General features: G+C 40.6%; 1 protein-coding gene across 1 annotated transcript in view; it reads right to left on the bottom strand.

Moving 5' to 3' along the window:
* MYO3A (myosin IIIA) overlaps nt 1-18,947 on the bottom strand; it is a 286,656-nt gene that overhangs the window by 53,389 nt on the left and 214,320 nt on the right. The window contains exons 22-27 of the mRNA XM_006139727.2: nt 16,442-16,521; nt 15,864-15,941; nt 12,843-13,048; nt 7,331-7,442; nt 4,081-4,243; nt 2,344-2,467 (exon numbers count right to left, since the gene is read on the bottom strand). Coding sequence (XP_006139789.1) covers nt 2,344-2,467; nt 4,081-4,243; nt 7,331-7,442; nt 12,843-13,048; nt 15,864-15,941; nt 16,442-16,521 — 763 coding nt within the window. The remainder of the gene's footprint in view (nt 1-2,343; nt 2,468-4,080; nt 4,244-7,330; nt 7,443-12,842; nt 13,049-15,863; nt 15,942-16,441; nt 16,522-18,947) is intronic.

The raw sequence follows: 18,947 nt of genomic DNA, 5'->3' as shown, positions 1-18,947 counted from the left end.
GTACATATGGCCTCTGGCAAAGTAAAAAAACTATTTCTGAAATCCATGAGTGCTTTTATTTTTCATAATTTGCATTTTCCATAAGCTTTCTAAAGATCGTCGTATAAGAGATATAATACAATCCTGCCAGGATCAGTCAGAAAACTAGGCAGGAAACCAAGAATTCCCATAATTTTTATGAGTGGCTGTGCTAATATTTCAAATATCTCCATAATGCCCCCCCCCAAGAGAATATTCCCGTGTAATCAAAATGTAACCATTGAAAGACGATAAGCAAGCTGCCCCCCCATTAATAACATGTCCCCAAACCCACTTAGAAGTTAGTTTTGATACTTTCAGTGCATTTTGCCAGGTCGTACCTACTGCTGAGGAGCTCTAGCCCATCCCATGTCAGTTGTACACCTGGATTCACGCTAGGACACTCCACCCTGTAGCAGGGGCTAGCACAGCACTCAGAGGACCTAAGGACCACATGCAGTGATGCTTTTGAGGGCTATCCTTTCAGAGTTTCCGATATTTCTTACAGAGGCGTCTAGGACTGAACCCTTCTTTAGCTCTCAGCCATGGTCTCCTAGGTTACGTGTCTGGGGCTCTACCAGTGAAGGGTAAAGTGAAAATAGTAGTAGAAAGCTGGGGGAGAGGAAAGTTAGAGGTGGAGGGCTGAGAGCTCCAGGCCACTGCTCTCTGGAAGGACGTGTGTGACAGGCCCTCCTGTCTCGGCCTTCTTCAACCTTCCTCTCTCTTTCCGCCGAGCTTCCCTTGACTCTGCTTGAACTTCTTTTATATCTGACTTTGTGGTCCACCTTCTATGGCAGCCCAATAAATGTCAGATTGTGCACTCTAGACCTAGATAGGGACAGTGTCTTATTCCCACGCATGTCCCCTGAAGCAGATCCTGAATGTAGCAGATGCTCAATAAATGCCTGCTACATTGACAGCTAATTCCTGGTGCCCGCAGAAGAAAGGTGGTAACAAATTCGTATCTCATTAAACTTCAGACTTCCTAATTAAATGTAATATCTGCATGTAGAAAGTTAAATTCCACAGATAGTAATTTCTAAAAGTAGTAACATTCGTCCATCTTTCTTCCGTTTGTAACCCATTGACATTTCTTTCAGAAGACATCCACCCTCTGCTCCAGAGGCAGGCATGTGGTCTTTTCAAACTTTGCCAAGCTGTGTGAAACTAGTAACAAACAGATCAAATCATCTGGATCCTCAGGAAAGGACAAAGACCATGTATGTAGGTCTCTCAATCCACAAAAAACTGAAAAGACCAAGCGCCTCTATATTTCAGAAAAACATCCATGTTTCCCAAACAAGGAAATGAGGTTAGCCTGGGTGACATGGAGAGTGTGGATGAAGATGCAGGAAAGAGAAGGCAGAGGAGCCATCTCAGACCAGCTGTTAGGCCTCTGCTGACACAGGGAACAGCGGTGGTGGGTAGAGAATGAGGAGTGGGTGTGTGGAGACAGAAGGACATCATCTCTTCGATGCCAGCTCTGATGCTAAATCTGAGGTTGGGACTGGACTGATCTTTTCTCCCTGGAGAACCACTTACGCATCTTTCTATCAATTAAAGTTGCATCACTCAGGCAAAATCTAGATATCTTTCCCTTTCCCTAATCCCTACTGACCAAGGCAGGTTCCCTCTTCTTTGCCCTACTGCACTTTTTGTATATATCTAATATCTTACAGCAGAGTTAGTTCGTTTTACTAGAATCACATACGGATTGGCCATATTTCTTTCCCATGGTGCTGTGAGCAATCTGAGGAAAAAGATTTTGTTTCATTTATCCATGTGGTCTCCACATCCGAGCATAAAGTCTGCTGAATAAATGAATAAAGTCTGCTGAATAAATGAGTGTATCTGCTAATATACACTTAGAAATATATGAGGTTATTGGAAAAGTCATGATCCATTTTTGCATAGAAACAATACGTCATTATTGTGACAACCCACTAGATATGGAGGATCAGGAGGAGAAAGGGAAGCTTGACTTATGGGCCAACTGTATATTAGCTATCAAGGCCATGAGAATGAATGAGAGGGATATTATTTACATATGGAGGAGGATTTCAATGTGGAGAAAGGAAGTATTCAGAAAGTACATTCAGAATTAGTAGCAGAATTGTAGAGAGCAGTCTGGTAGGAGCCAAAGAAGAAAAACCTGGAGAAGGAAGGGGTAGTAATTGGTTGAGATGCCAACAAATCTCCAAATAGGGTGAAGAACACAAAAGTGGTCCCTGGGTGCTTACTGACATTTATGTGTCCGTATCAGCACCCTGGTTAGGAAAAGAAAGATCGTCTGTTACAACAGTATAAGAAGGCTTGTCATTATACCTTTTATTTTTAAAGTTTTTCTTGTAATCAAATTCCTGATCATGAGTCTGAATGGTTGTTCCTGCTGTGTTTTTCATGTTAACAATTTCTTTCCTTTGTTTTCTGACTAGATGTCCTCTTGCAGCTGAAATATAGAAGACCCAGAGTACTGTTAATCATAAATAAAAGGACTTACTTAATTGAGTAGAAACAAGTGGTTTTGGCTATCAATGCCAAAGAGGAAAATAAAATGTAAAATGTCAAACAGATATCTGTTGAAAAAACATGGGGTCCATTAATAAGCCTTCTGGGTGGCAAACTGTAGCAACACATTGGTTAAAGTATCTTTCATATTAAGGAGAATAGTAAAATGAAGCTATTATAAATGATATTGATAAGCAAAGTTGATGACAAATATACGCATTTGCTTAAACCGTTTAAATTATTATTCCCCTTTTATTTTTTGCCATATTCAGTTTTTATAAGAGAAAAGTGTTATCATCTAAGTTTATTTTTGTATGTTTTGGCTAATTTTCTTGGGGCCAGTAAATACTTACTTATTTACTTTAGAAAGATAACCCAGAGGAAATATATAATCTGTAACATTCCCCATGTCAGGGTATGTCTGACTTAACACAGTCCCATAATTAAACACATGGATATACATATTCAGAAAAACACCATGTTTTGAGTACATGGAATGAATAAAGGCCTGTAAATAGCCTCACTTCAGGTTAGGTTATGTTTCACTACCAACTGACTTCTGAAAGACCTTTTTATTTCCCCCAGAGCTTTATGAAATTTGAAATTGTGCATAAAGGATTAGATCTCAAATGCAGGGATTGCATTTTGACGTCTTAGTAAGAAGTTAAGGGCTTAAAATTCCAGAAGAGATGATCGTGATCCCTTACTGATTGACAGAACTAGGACTGGGTCGTGAATCTCTCAAATGTGAGTCAGCCGCTCTGCCCACCTCGTTCTTGCTCTTTACAATGCAGGCTGCAAACCATTAGTGAGTCATAAAATCGACTAAGTGGGGCCAAACCTAGCATCTAAAATGAAATGGAATAGACCAGAACAGAAAATATGAGTGCACTGCTTTTAGTCTATATGTCTATCAGGTTATAAAGTAAAATACATCTTTTTATTACACATGTTCAGTCAAAAAAATTGGAAAGACACTGTACTAAGCCATGCTAGGTTCTATTTCAATTTTGTTTCTTATGGAAAAATAGAAAGCAAAATCCAAAGCCTAGCAATACATTTCAGTATATAAATTTGCGAAGTAAAGTATGGTTATAAATATTATTTCCTTACAGTAAATAGAAAAAGAAGATGCCCTTTAACAAAATACAATCTGATTAAGTTGTCAAAAATTATAACGAGTGTAACCTTTGGGATAAAGTAGGAATAACCTAATTGTCCAATGAGTTATAATAATATGATTCTTGAGATCTATAATAAATCAATCACTCGCTGTAGCTCACATAATAGGTCAACTGTGTTTCATTAATCTTTGACAGAAAATTTAAAAATTAAATTATTTTGTTTAAAACAAGACATTTACTCAAATATTAAAAGTGTTAATCACTAAAACATTCTGATTTAGATTTAGTATATGAAAGAATCAAGGCAACAGTGTGGAATTAAACACAAAAGCTACACAAAAGTTGGAGACTTGTATATAAGGACCATTAAGACTTGATTCTATGCTCCCATCTCCATATAACATCAGGCTCGGTAACACTGAGTGCTTACCTGACTGTATTATTATAGCGCTTTCTTTCCTTTTCTCCTGCATTTTTTGGTATCTTCTTGAACCCAAGAATGCTCTGACATAGGCTTGAATCAAAATAAGCTTGTCAATGGCTTCCTTTCGCATAAGATTTAACTGTTCCACGTGATAATATTTAAGGAACACCTTAAAAGAATTAAAAAAGAAATACAAATAAAACCGAGGCACACAGATTGTGAAGCAGTCGTGGGTAATGGTTAGAAAAAAAATGAGTTCTTAATCTTAGGTTTCAGAAATCATTCTTCTGCTTCTTTGGCCTGGAGGTTGATTATGACAGTATTTTTCATGCTTGAAGAGAATTTTTCTTTGAGAAGGAATGTGGAAGTTGGAGACCATACTGTTGATCTACGACAGGTAACTCTAGGTATCATTGGTTGGGCCAGTAAAAGTGGAGGATGTCAAGCTCTTTTAGCAAAGTGCTAGCATCCTATATCCTGAGAGAAGCGATTTTTTAACGCTTTTAATCTTTTTAAGGCAACTGTATTTTCTAAATTAAAAGATTTTACAAATCTATTTGTGAGATAAACAACAATTATATTGGGTCATGATGTATTTTTTTCTTTTTTTTTTTTTGGAGAGTTTTTTTTTTTTTTTTTTTTTTTTTTTTTTTAGGGGGTGGGGGTCCCCGAGGGGGATGGCAACGCCACAATCCCTTCTCCGTTCTCCTCTCGGGATCTTGGGCACAAACGCACATGCGCCTGGCGTAAGTTTAAGCCACTGGGTCCAGGACATGAACCGTGGTTGACTACATGGGAGTCTAGCGGCATAGCTATTACGCTAACTGCTGGTCCCATGATGTAATTTTTTCTACCCAAAAATGCATCATGACTATTCGGAGGACCCTCTAGTTATACTAATTCATTCATCAAATGTTCATAGAGGTCTATTAGGTTACTGGGAAAGTCAAGATGTGTTTTTCTATGCAAATGTGTCATGACTTTCCCACACCCAACATTACATGTACTTATAGGCTGGAGATGAAGAGGAGTAAGGCCAGGGACTGTGCTTCAGGGGTTTACAGTGTGGTCAGGGAGGGACTAAGGCAGAGAGAGGGAGCCCAGGCAGAATTAACTTACAACACTGTCACTAGACCCAAAGGCCACCTTGAAGAAAGGAGGATTGGGACCGGCAGATGGTGTAGTGGTTGTGTGGACTCATGGCTAACTGCAGCTCGAGTCCTGGACCTGGCAGCTTAAAACTCATGCTGGGTGCATGTGTGTGCAGGTCCAAAGTCCAGTGAAGAGGATGGAGGAGAAGGGATTGCGGCATGGCCATCCTCCATGGGTGATTTCTCACTTTCTGTCTCTCTGGTGAGTGCACATATCCTACAGCAAAAATCTCTCTCCAAAAAAAAAAAAGGAGGGAGGACGAACTCTGGGTCATTCTAAAATCATCATGAATTGGAATAAGGGATGAGCCTGACAGCCTGGAGTGTTGTCAGCTAAGAGCTTTCAGCCTCCCTTCCCTTCTCCCAAGGAAATAAAAGGTTTTTTTTTTTTTTTTTTTCCTCCCTCTTAATGGCTAAATTTGCTAATAAAAGTCACCTCAAAGAGTAAATTGGATCCATTAAGAAAGTCATTTAAATTCACATTTTATGGCTGAGTTATGAGACCAGGTAATCCTGACTGCATTCTCTCAGTGGTCCCTTTCTTAAAAGCTCAACATCATAGGCAAACAGTTCAGCATGTAGTTTTTGACTGAATTCAATTTTAATTTCTGCAGGACTCTAGCTGTTAATATCTTTAGTCCATTCTGCTGTTGACAATTCATTTAAAATTCAATCTGTTTAAAAAGGTCATCATTTTTTTTTCATAGGATTAGAAATGTTCCTATATTAAATACTTTTATCCATGTTAATGAGTTGGAAAAGGTGAAGTGGAAAAATACAAATAGCTTTAAAATGCTACTTAAATATCACACAGAACTGGAACTGCAAAGGGCCTTTTCATAAGTTAAAACTCCATTTGAAGTTGGGCCTGTGTTTCAAATCATAAATCATGAGATTTCAGCCCGATGAAATTCAACTTTGTGAGCAGCTGAAAGAAAATGATATAAATAAAATAGACATCTTTTTACTATCCAGAACTTCTCCTTACTAAATACTAAAGTAAATATGGATTACCGACTATGTAGGGCATTCAGTCTAAGACAGGATTTTTAAAAATCTCTTAAATGGTTACAGGACCAACTCTGCATTTGAACATTATGAACATTCTCTCTCGCACCTCCCATCCCGAGGCACACCTCGTATAAATGGTGTAGGTTTGGGAGTTTGTTTTAGTTGGCTGTGGTGGTATGAGTGGTAGCAGTTCTTCTTGAGTGGTCGACCTATGAGTATGTCTTTGCTATTCCCCACCATCCCCCAGTGATATATTTGGTGCGCTCCTGAGATACATTTCCTGTGCATGGCACGCTGTTCAGCTCTTTGTCTCCATCTTTTAACACTGTGAGGAGACTGGAGATCCTTTTTCCAAATGACCACCTTTCTTACTTCTATATTCAAGATTGATTATTATTTTCTATTTTATTCTCCAAGGAATTAAATGAGCTAAGACTTCATAGGTTCTGAAAGCTAATATATAAATACCAAACCAATGTGCAAACACATATGATGAATCTAGTAAAAACTGTGAATATTTTACTCCAGATAAATTTCAAGTTTGTGATAAAGGGAGATTTGTGAATTTGGAAAACAAAAAGTAAAACAATCCTATATAGAGTATTATAATTCTTTAGGTTTTTTTTTTTTTTTTACTATACTTGGTGATGATAAAACAGAGAAAATATATCAGTCTTTCTTTTTAAGAGATTTTTTTTTTTTGAGAGGTTTTTGCTATAGGGTACGTGTGCTCACCAAACAGACAGAGAGAGACATAGAGACAGAAAGCGAGAAATCTCCCCCCAGAGGGGATGGTCACGCCGCAATCCCTTCTCCTCCACTCTCCTCTTGGGATCTTGGGCACGCACCCACACGCGCCTGGTTTGAGTTTTAAGCCACTGGGTCTGGGACGCGAACCACAGTTGACTATGTGGGAATCCAGTGACATAGCCATTACGCTAACTGCTGGTTCCCAAGATGGGAACTTTTATGGATTTATAAATTCAGTTCCCTTACTTTAGCTAGAACTTTTGTAATGTATTATTTTTCAATCATTGTAAAGTGTCCCAATCTATTTGTTCATCTTTTTAATGAAAATTACATGAAAACATTACTTTTGTTTTTCCAAGAGCCCAGTTATCAAGACCAGCTTTTTCCAAGATGGCAGCACAGGTGTCAGGGCTCACTGGGGGCTCTTCGCTTGACTTATAGCAGAGAACATAGTACCTAAAAATGGGAAAAAGAGCTGGTTAGGACCGTACAAATTTCCAACATCTCAGTAGCCTGGAGGTCGCTCGACAGCTTTGGGCAGAAGGGAAGAGACTCCCAGACTAAATCCCACGCAATCCTGTAGGTCTCTGGACAATTCTGGTTCAGACCAAATTCCAGACTGACACAGACCGGACCAGTTATTTGTGAAAGTCTGAGCTTGTTTCTTCACTTTCGTGATCGATTTTCAACACTTAACACAGAAATTCCCAACAAAAATTCTTCTGCTAAATAAGAAAAAAAAAAAATAATTTTTTAAAAGCAGCATTTTCCTGGGCACTGAAAACAGGATTGTGGTGGCAGGAAGCAGAGTGAAAACTTAAAATTTTTTCACTTTCACGAAAACACTGGAAGCTGATTTTTTTTTGAGAGAGAGATTTTTGCTATACGGTATATGTGCTTACCAGAAAGACAGAGACAGACAGGGAGAAATCACCCTCTAGGAATCATGGCCACATTGCCATCCTTTCTCTTCCATTCTCCCTTTAGGAGTTTGGGCCTGCATGCACACGAGTGTGGTGTGATTTTCAAGCCACCAGGTCCTGGACTCAAACCACAGTTGGCCATTTGGGAATCCAGCACCTTTACTACGTCTCCTGCTTTTTCCTGGAAGCTGATTTTAAAATTAGGTGAAAGAGTTTAATTCTATCCAGCCTTCTCATCGTAGTGTACAGGTCTTCCATCTCTATTAGTTCAGTCTTTCAATTTTTGAGGTGAGAAAGAGAATCAATTAATGGAGAAAAGCAGTAATAGAGGCCCTGAGGTCACAAGCTGACCCATAATCAAAGAGCAGAAGCCAATTTACGATCATCAACAATCTTATACAAAAGAGCAGATTTCTAGAGCTTTTGACACTCCCTTATTTTTTATTTATTTTCCTTGTGCAAAAGTAACCTGAAAATCCAGTGGAAACACAGCAGCATGTTTTGGTAGGTTTTGAATTTCAGAAGAGAGGCCACGTTGTGCAGAAGATCGAGAAGAACATGCCGTGAGGCTGGAAACCGAGTTTTTTTTTTTTTTTTGAGAGGTTTTTGCTATAGGGCGCATGTGCTATAGTAAAGAGACAGAGAGAGACAGAGAAACAGAAAGCGAGAAATCACCCCCCAGGGGTGTGGCCACGCAGCAATCCTTTCTCTTCCATTCTCCTCTCGGGATCTTGGACTCGCACGCACACGCGCCTGGCGTGAGTTTTAAGCCACTGGGTCCGGGACACGAACCGCAGTCGACTATGTGGGAGTCCAGTGACATAGCCATTATGATAACAGCTGGTCCCGGAAACCGAGTTTTAATCTTTTCTCCTTAGCTGTGGAAATTGCCCACATCAGGGAATTTCTTTTTATTTGCTTGTTTTTAAAGTTTATTTATTAATTTATTTCTAGAGGGAGACAGCGATACAGAGAGACAGAAGGAAGAGGAGAAGACAACCAACATGGGGCATGGTTATGCTTTAATCTCTTTTCCCCTCCTTTTGGGACTTCAGGCATTCAGGCACATGTATTTCTCAAGGTGCTAGGTCCGGGACTTGAACCAAGCAGTTGACCTGTGGGACCCAGCTGCCTTAACCACTGGGTCATGGAGCTGGCCCTGCTATGGAACTTCTTTAATTGGCAATTTCCACATCTAAAAATAGGCCTGGAGATCAAACCTCTATAAATATTCTCTTTGAGCTCCGCTAAGCTTCACATCATGAAATCTGCAGATGAATCAACTTTTCTGTTAGACTCTTTGAAAACTCTTGGTCTAGAATGAGGCAACGATCACACATTTCCCATGTAGATTACTTCATGGAGTGGCCAGTAGTCTTCCCGCTTCAGGACCACCCACTTCAGGACCTAATTTGCTCTTGGTGTATCATGATGCAGTAGCTACTCTGCCCTTTCAGCCCCTCAACCTCTCCGGGCTCCACTTCCTTCAGATGCAGCTAGGGTCTCCCGATTCATCACAGCAGCCACTTCTTTCCATTCTTCCAGTCATCACCTTAAACCCACCCCTCACCACTTCTCCCCTAGACTTTTACAATTCCTCCCAGATGACTCCATCTAGCCATCTATCCTTAGTCCCTGACAGCCAACTTCCAAGGCTCTGTTGGGATGATTTTTCTAAAATGGAAATGTGAACCTATTCTTTGCTGACTTAAAAGTCTCCAGGAATTTCCAAAATTTTAAGCTGGCATGGCAAAACTCAGAGCCATGTAAAGGCTGGGCAGGTAACATGACCGTGTGAGCCAGGGACCAGTGTGAGTGCAGGAAGTGGAAAGGTCACACCTGCCAGAAAGCATGCATTTAAAACTGGCAGTCGCAAGTGGGGACTAGCATAGAAGCCCCTCCTGTTTGGTATCTCTGCCTGCCTTTCCAGCCCCACCTTTTGCTATTTTCTGTGGCACACTGAGCCCCCCAATCTTAAAAATTATTTAAAGTTATGCCAGAGGGCCCAGCCTGGTGGCACCCCTGGCATCCAACAGAACTGAGCTGCTGGATCCCTGGTAAGCCTGAAAATGTGCTGGGTACAAGCAGACGACCCAAGATCCTGAAGAGCTGGAGACTGAGGAAAGGGGGTTGAGACAGGATGAGACCCTGTGGAGGGTGCTTCTCTCTCGTGTGTAAGCATGGGCTTCTCTATGACAGATCAATAAACTTAACCAAACAGAAGTCATACCAGAGCGCCATGTTTGTTCATGCGTCTATGCCTGCAGGCCCATCAGTCCCAGTCCTTGTTTCCTTAAAGGAAGACCTACTCTTTCACTCTTCTAGAAGCTCTCTTTAACATATAGTTAGTTCACAGAGTAACTGGATTAAACGACATTCCCGTTCTTGTGTAAAGCGCACTGACGGGTCCACTGTACACCCAGAGCTCATGGCTAAAAACCCTCTCTAGTGTGCCCATGTGCACCTGCTCCCACCAGGTGAGCTGTGTGTGTGCCCAAACCTGTCTATTCAGGTGTCCTTACTGTGATGCTGTTCAAATAAATACCAGGTTGAAATCTGAGCAAGGGAAACCAGAGAGTTGTTTCTGCAAAACTGCATGAAATGCCCAGTAAGACTTTATAAAGTCAGAAATCACAGTTCGTTGTGCGGCCACCAAATGACCTTTGTTTTGTTCTTAATACTAATTTACACACTCTGAAAAAGGCTGCAGTGTCATAAATGAAGACTTTCTCAAACACTAGATTTTATCTGAAAACTGTAATAGACTTCACTTTTGGAAAGTTAAAAAAGTATTTAATTTTATTTGTTGCTATCATTATTATTGTTATTTGATCAGAGGGAGACAGAGAAAGAAAGAGAGAGAGAGAGAAAGGGAAAGTGAGAAAGCAAGCTGACAGGTCTGGGACTCGAACTGTGGTTAGTCATGTGGAAGTTCAGTGCCTCGGCCACCATGCCACCTGCTGTTCCCTGCTCTTGAAATCTCTTTAAGTTTAATGTCTAATTGAAATCATAGGATTGATAAATATTAGAAACATGGGCACTTAAAATATTAAATATATAATATTGAATCTGTACATTACCATTAATGTATTACTTAATAAAATGTATTTCCTATACAGCTAATTCATTTTACATTAATCTCAAGTATAAAGAACTCCTTACACTTAATTGATTCTTTTTTTTTTTTCTTAGAGAGATTTTGCTGTAGGGCAGGTGTGCTTGGTGGAGAGACAGAGAAACAGAGAGACAGAAAGTGAGAAGTCACCCCCAGGGGGGTTGGCCATGCCACAATCCCTTCCCCTCCATTCTCCTCTCGGGATTTAGGCATGCATGCACATGCACATGTGTCTGGTGGTTTTTTTTTTTTTTTGAGAGGTTTTTGCTACAGAGTGCATGTGCTCGCCAGAAAGACAGAGAGAGACAGAAAGAAAGAAAGTGAGAAATCACTCCCCAGGGGGGATGGCCAGGCCACAATCCCTTCTCCTCCATTCTCCTCTTGGGATCTTGGGCATGTACAAGTGCCTGGCATGAGTTTAAGCCACCGGGTCTGGAACTCGAACCATGGTGGACTACATGGGAGTCCAGCAACATAGCCATTGCACCAACTGCTGGTCTGCGGGCATGAGTGTTAAGCTACTGGGTCTGGGACTGGAACCGCAGTCGACTACGTGGGAGTCCAGCGATGCAACCATTATGCCATCTGCTGCTCCTCTAATTGATTCTTCTTTCCAAAACTAAATTAAGTGTAATGTTTAAATGGACAAACTCAGTTGATTTGGGTTTACTTTTAGAGACAATATTCCATTTGATCATTATAACAGTCCTATCAGGTAGTCATGCCAGGTTTAGTGGGTGAGGAAGATGAGGTTTCTGCTAGGTCAGGGTTTCTCAACCTCAGGACAGTTGAGGTGAACATCTAGAGGTGAACAGTTCCTTGTTGGAGGTTCTGTACATTATAGAACGGAGGTTCAGCAGCAACCCTGGCCTCTATGCCTCCTGGATAAAAGTGGCAAACCCCCTTTGGTGTGACTATAAAAAATGTCCCCAGACATTGCCAAATGTTTTTTGAGGGTCAGGTTGTAGAAAGTGGCAGAGCTAGAGAACCCAGTCCTGCTCTGCAATACAGTAGCTCAGGCCTCTCCATCATACTGCCTAGAAGATGTGCCCTGTGCTACCACACAGGGTCCCCCAGCTGACAATATGGCCCCAGGTAATAGTTACCCTCTCTCTCTCTTTTTATGCTATAGGGCACGCGCACTCGCCAGGAAGACAGAAAGAGACAGAAAGCAAGAAATCACCCCCCAGGGGGTATGGCCACACCACAATCCCTTCTCCATTCTCCTCTTGGGATCTTGGGCACACACACACATATACACCCGGTGTGAGTTTAAGCCTCCAGATCTGGGATTTGAACCACAGTTGACTACATGGGAGTTCAGTGACATAGCCATCATGTTAACTGCTGGTCCCTAGTTAGTTACCCTTTCTTTCCATGAATGACATGCTCCCTTCTAGACCATCTAAAAATTTGTTTGGGGGCCAGCAGGTGGTGTGGTGGTTAAGGTGCTGGATTCCCCATGGTTTACTGCAGTTCGAGTCCCAGACCCCATGGCTTGAAACTCACACTGGGCGCGAAACTCACACTGGGTGCATGTGCACGTGTGCCTAAAATCATAGACGGAGAATGGAGGAGAGGGATTGCGGCATGGCCATCTGCCCGGGAGATGATTTCTCACTTTACCTCTCACTGTCTCTCTCTGGTGAGCGCATGTGCCTTATGGCAAAAACCTTAAAAAAAAAAAAAAAAAAAAAAAAAAAAAAGGCAAAAGAAAACCAAAAATATAAAACATCTTTTCTGTTTGGTCTCCTATAATTCTTCTAAGGAGTTTTTATACAAACTGTACGATGGAAAAATAGAAAGAAATGTACATACCGCTTTATAAAATTCGCAAAAAGTATCCGATGTGAGTACCCTAGCCTTCGAATTCTTGCTGTCTCCAGAATTCCTGTGTAGCGAAGCTGTAGTAGAACTTTGTCTTTGTCATATTTTCTTGCCTGACGTTCATTATTTGGTTTGATGCAACGGACAAAATGAGGTTGGCCCACCACCATTTTGGATAACAAATCCATCAAAGAATACTATGATACACAACAAAATAAATTTCCTCAGAACGGCATACAAAACCTGACAAGCTTGTTGGTCTTTTTATTAAAAGAATAAAATTTGAAAATTGAATAATATAAATGTTCACACTAACCACAGTAAATGGAGGGAAATCTATATTAACAAACATTTTATTTCTACTATATATAAAAAATAGAGACATAAATATGTATATACATACATATATATGTACATAGAGAGAGAGAGAGACTTACATATTTAAATGTATAAAAAAAATAGAAGTAATAACTAGAAGCTTAACTATTAAAAGTTTGACTGCAAACTTTTTTTTTCTTTTTTAATTTTCCATAGGGCACATGGGCTCATTGGAGAGTGACACAGAGAGAGAAGAGAGACAGAGAGAGAGAATCACCCTCCAAAGTGGATGGCCATGTCGCAATCCCTTCTCCTCACTCAGTTCTTCAGGAAAGTATTTTTTAACCCCATAGATATGAAAACTGTGTTCTGGACCAATACCTTATTAAAACAGAGCCAATTTCTGTACAACAAAGTAACGTACTGAGATAATCATAGTTCAACTGAAAGTGGAATCTCAGAAAGCTAGTATTCAAGAAATAAGATTGCAATGTACTGGCAAGGTAGGGTAAGAATACAGGCAGGTACTGACGGCTGGATCTCTTCGAGTGTTAGAAATGTAGTCTGCAGCCACAAAGCAGTGCAAACCCAATACTAAAACTGGGCACTGACACCACGTGCTGGATTTGTACAGCTCCCTCTTCTGCACAGACTCGGATGTAATCTTTCCCAACAGCTAGGTCCGCCATGGTGAAGCCCTTTTTGTTACATTGACCTGTGAGGCATCATTTCCTTAGTCATGTGAGCACCTGCCGGGCACTGGTGGTAGGAGGTGATACGTATCTGCTGGCTGATCTGAGCGGGAGCTTACTGCAATTTGGGCCCTGATTTTCCTTAGGGACTAAGGCACGGTGTCACACTATGTTCTAACTGCAGAACGAAAAATAACTTTGAAACACATTATGTACTGTGTGAAATTATCTTCCAGTTTTTCATGTCTGCCGGAAGATTAAAATGATTTCACAAACTAATCTGGTTTAAATATACATTCAGTGCTTAATGCCAACGACAGAGGTTTGATGATGGTCTTGAATAACTTGCTTACAAAAATAAAATAATCTGTCTGTAAATATTTTTAGTTATTCAGCTGGGCTGCATTCCTGATGTAAAGTGAATGTACCAGCCTCAAGCATAATACATAAAGTACATAAATGTCCTAGGAACTGCTCAGAGGGGTTGAAGCACATACAATCTATGGCTATGAGTTCAAGATCTGGGAAATTTTTTAAAAAGCATTCAGATATTTCAAAAAGTTATTTCATGATTCTATTAAAAAACAGAATATACTCCTTGATTGCTTATAGTAAATTTAATCCAATTTCCTCTACCTCCTCCACATGAAATTACTATTAATAACTTACAAATTGTAGGTGGTATTTTCTTCATTCCATTGGCTGGTTAATATGAATTAATTTCAACAATTTAGAAGGAGTGGTTATCAGAAGAGAGAAACGAGAACTGAAACCAATAAGAGGGGCACAGTGATCTAGAATTCTCCAGAGCACAGAGAAAATAAAATACTTCATTTCTTCCCTTTGGCCCAGATTGTCCAAGGGAGGAAGGTTGGTTGCCTGGTCTATGCTAAGCACACTTCCTTGGCATGTTATTGAGTCTCCCTGGTGACCCTTCTCCTTGCCCTGTTCTACACTGAATTCTATTTTCCTTTTGAGGTTTTTGCCCTGTGTATATACAAGAGAAATGAAACAGAGATTGGTGCTGAACCTTGACCTATCTGTCTGACTTAAAATCAGGTGTGTGTGTATGTGTGTGTGTGTGTGTGTGTGTGTGTGTGTGTGTGTGTGTGGAGGAACTGCTAAGCTATCATAGCACCAAATTAAAAGATTTTTGGGGCTTATTTTAGTGGAAATGTGGTTCTATGGAAAAAAAAATTTTTTTTAAGAGAGGTTTTTGCTATAGGGCGTGTGCACTCACCAGAAAGACAGAGAGAGACAGAGACAGAAAGCAAGAAATCACCCCCCCCCAGGGGGGATGGCCATTCCACAATCCCTTCTCCTCCATTCTCCTCTCGGGATCTTGGGCACACACGCACACGCGCCTGGTGTGAGTTTAAGTCACCAGGTCCAGGACTCGAACCGCGGTCGGCTACATGGGAGTTCAGCAACATAGCGATTACACGAACTGCTGGTCCCTATGGACAAATTTTAATCAAAGTATAGCCCTCCGTTAAGATTGACCTGGAGGGCTGACTCCACGTTGCGATTTTAATCTGCTGCTCAAGAGAAGTCAGATCTCTCATATGGAGACCATAGCTCAGATTTCTGTCCCAGGCCAGCAGAAACAAGCCAGGTTTGCACATCAGTGCCCACGATCTGACAGGCTGGAGGGATGGAGGAAGGAAATGGAATGTGACCAGAGCCTGTGAAGAGTGCTCACCTCTCTCCCTCCCTTCTCTCAGGGGTATACGCACTCTATCATGGATGGTGGCGGGGTGGGGTGGGGTGGGGGATGGGGACTGACCTGAGATACTATGTTTCTATAGGTAAACTATCAAAATAAACAATGCACAGATTTTTTGGCAGAACACACTGATACATCTCTGAAATAGTACATGGAATACAGTGAACATTCTCTTTTGCTAACGGCACTGTGACATTGGCTACTAGTATTCAATCTATAACTCATTTAGAATAAATCACATCCCAGAGCATGACATATCAAAATTGAATATCTTACTCTAAAATATGATGCAACCGTTTGTGTTTTCATGTTGGTTGTCTCTCTGGCGTGGCGTGTGGCTTCTCCAATTTCACCCTAACAGGATCAAAGAAGCAACGACACTTCAGAGTTCTGTTTCTGTTTTGCTTTATGAGCCATGGGGAGCAAACAGCATTTTCCTTTAGATGATCTTAGTCTATGCAATTAAATACATAATAAAGCAAGACGCCATTGAGGTAATACAGCAAGACCATTGTTGATATTGTTACCTCAAGGTAATTGTTTCATCATTTTGGGGAATTTTAATAGTTCTTGTATAGAATGTGATTTTCTCTGACCCTAGCTAATCCATTTTTAGTTGATCTTAGTGTGACATTTAAAACCAGCTACAAAAGAAGAGTTAGGAATATATCAGAAATGCATAATTATTTTAGTCACCAGCAGTAACGTGAACATAACAAACACCTGCTTTAAAAGAAAATATTATCAGAGGGAGAAAAACTAAGGAAAAGCTATTTGCTTTTAGGAGCACACAAATATTGCATTGTAAAGGTTAGATTCAGACTTGTTACCGTAAAAAAATGGCATTTTCTCACCTTTGTGAGGTTGACTGATTTTTCTGAAGTCCTCATTTGATAATCTATTATATTTCTAGTTTTAGAATGTGGCAGATTACCTGTGGGAATGCAGATAAAATTAATATATCTTTTAGAATCCCTAATGGATAGAAGATTTTTCTATTTACTTAAATGTTAAAATAAGCATTGTTGATTCTGTAGTTTTCATATTCACATGCTTGGTTAACTATTTATGGTGAAACTGAGGCTAAGGTAATATTGCGTGGGGCCAGCCCAAGAGCCTACTGGTTAAGGGAAGCTGGATCCCCCATGGCCAACTGGTGCTCTTGTGCCAGCTCTGGCACCTTGTAAAACATGGTGTGTGTGTGTGTGTGTGTGTGTGTGTGTGCTGCTTCTGCTTGACAAGTGGGGAATATGGAAGAGAAAGGACTGTGGAGTCTCTCTATTTGGTGAGCCTACACACTCTCTGGCAGTTAAAGAAAATGTGAAAATATACAACAAAATTTTAAACTGAGAAATTAAAAAAATTGAGGGACCAGCAGATGGCATAATGGTTACATTGCTGGACTCTCACATAGTGGATCCTGGATAGAGTCCTGGACCCAGAGCCTAAAACTCATGCCAGGCACATGTGCATCTGTGCCCAAGATCCTGAGAGGAGAACAGGAGGGGAAGAGATTGCAGTGTGGCCATCCTCCCTGGGGGTGATTTCTCACTTTCAGTCTTTCTAGTGAGCATGTACACACTATAGCAAAATCTCTTACTTAAAAAAAATAAATAAATAGGGACCAGCAGATGGGATAATGATTATGTCGCTGGATTCCCACATAGTTGACTGAAGTTTGAGTTCCAGACTTGGTGGCTTAAACTGACACTGGGCAGATGTGTGTACATGCCCAAGATCCCGAGAGGAGAATGGAGAAGAAGGGATTGTGGTGTGGCCATCCCCCCAGAGAGTGATTTCTTGCTTTATGTATCTCTCTGTCTTTCCGGTGAGCACATGTGCCCTGTAGCAAAAATCTCTCTCTCTCTCTCAAAAGAAAAAAAAAAGGCAGAGGAAGATGGTAGATTTTTTTTCAACTGCAAGAAGATATGAGATGACAATGATGAAGGGAGCAACTTGCTTCTTTTTTTTGTGTGTGAATTTGAATCATTCATTTACCTGAGCTGGTTACAGGCAAATCAAGTCTGGCTGAAGGCAATGGCCACCTTCAGTCTAACATTCAGAAACGTGTGCTGTTGCAGATATACACAATCCAAGGCCGTGGAAAACATGATGGAATGTAAACGTTATGGTCTTGGAAGCCAAAAAGACTTGGGTTTAACTCCCAGTTGGACCTAAACTGTGCTACCCTTGGAATATTTACTTAGTCTCTGATTTATAGCTTGAATCCATTGGGTCATTGGAAAAATCATGATGTATTTTTTCTGCAAAAATGTGCATGATTTTTCTGACAACCCAGTATAATGATGCCACCCTACAGAATTCTGATGAAATATGAAAATAGGTCTGGTACATAGTGACCCCTGGAAATGTCACTAATTTTCACTATTTTCTCATTCCCACCCCTACCAAGGACACAAACCAAGTCAACCCACAATCCTATAGTGTATCATTAATAATAATGTTCAAAATGTCTCTAAAACTCAGCGTCGCTTCTGACAGATAATTTCTCTTCTCTCTCCTTCTCGTGGACCATGCTTGAATCTAAATGTTTTCAGCAAGTTCTCCTCGTTCTCTGTGGTTATGAAGGCTGGCTCTGGTGCAGTGGCCTGCTCAGCTTTCTTTCTCTTTCCGTGTACTGCAGGAAGCTGAAAACGTCTGAGATGGGCATGTGCGATAGCCTCCCTGCTGGGCTGGCACTACATGCTGCACTGTTGACTTTTAATTGCCAACAAACATGTGCCCTCTAGCAATAAGTAAATAAGTACATAAATGCCATTTACTGCATTTCAGTTATATCTCAATAAAGGTATTTAAAAAAGAAATCAAGGGATAATTTTAAACTCCAATAAAATAAAATGACTCAGACTGTATTGTTTCCACTTTAAATGCAAGGATGTGTGGTTGGATGAAGTAAAGGCATGTGGATTTTAAAAAAATACATTGGCTTCTGTTTTTTCTCTTTTTGTGTTTTGTTTATAAGCCAGAAGGCAGGTGTGCTCACTAGAGAGAGACAGAAAGAGAGAGAAAGCACACCTCAGTGCGGCATGGTCACATTGCAATTCCTTCTCCATTTCTCCATCCTGTCAGGATTTTCGTTAAGCACTCACATGTGCGGGACATGTTTTCCAGGTCACCAGGACCTTGACTCAAACCACGCAGTCAACAACGTGGAATCAGACTCCTTAACTACAAGGCCATGGGATTGAGTCCCCTTTTTAAATTTAAATTTTGAAATTATCAATCAATTTTAAATTATGGAATTAAAAAGAATTTGCCAGAGGATGAGTATGCTCTCCAGAGATAGACAGAGACAGATGTGTGTGTGAGAGAGAGAGAGAGAAAGAGAGAGAGCAAGAG

Source organism: Tupaia chinensis, unplaced genomic scaffold (genome assembly GCF_000334495.1).
Source record: "Tupaia chinensis unplaced genomic scaffold, TupChi_1.0 Scaffold000001_1, whole genome shotgun sequence".
In the NCBI taxonomy this organism is placed as follows: Eukaryota; Metazoa; Chordata; class Mammalia; order Scandentia; family Tupaiidae; genus Tupaia; species Tupaia belangeri.
Note: the sequence above shows the minus strand (reverse complement) of the source record. Positions and strands in the feature narration are given on the sequence as shown.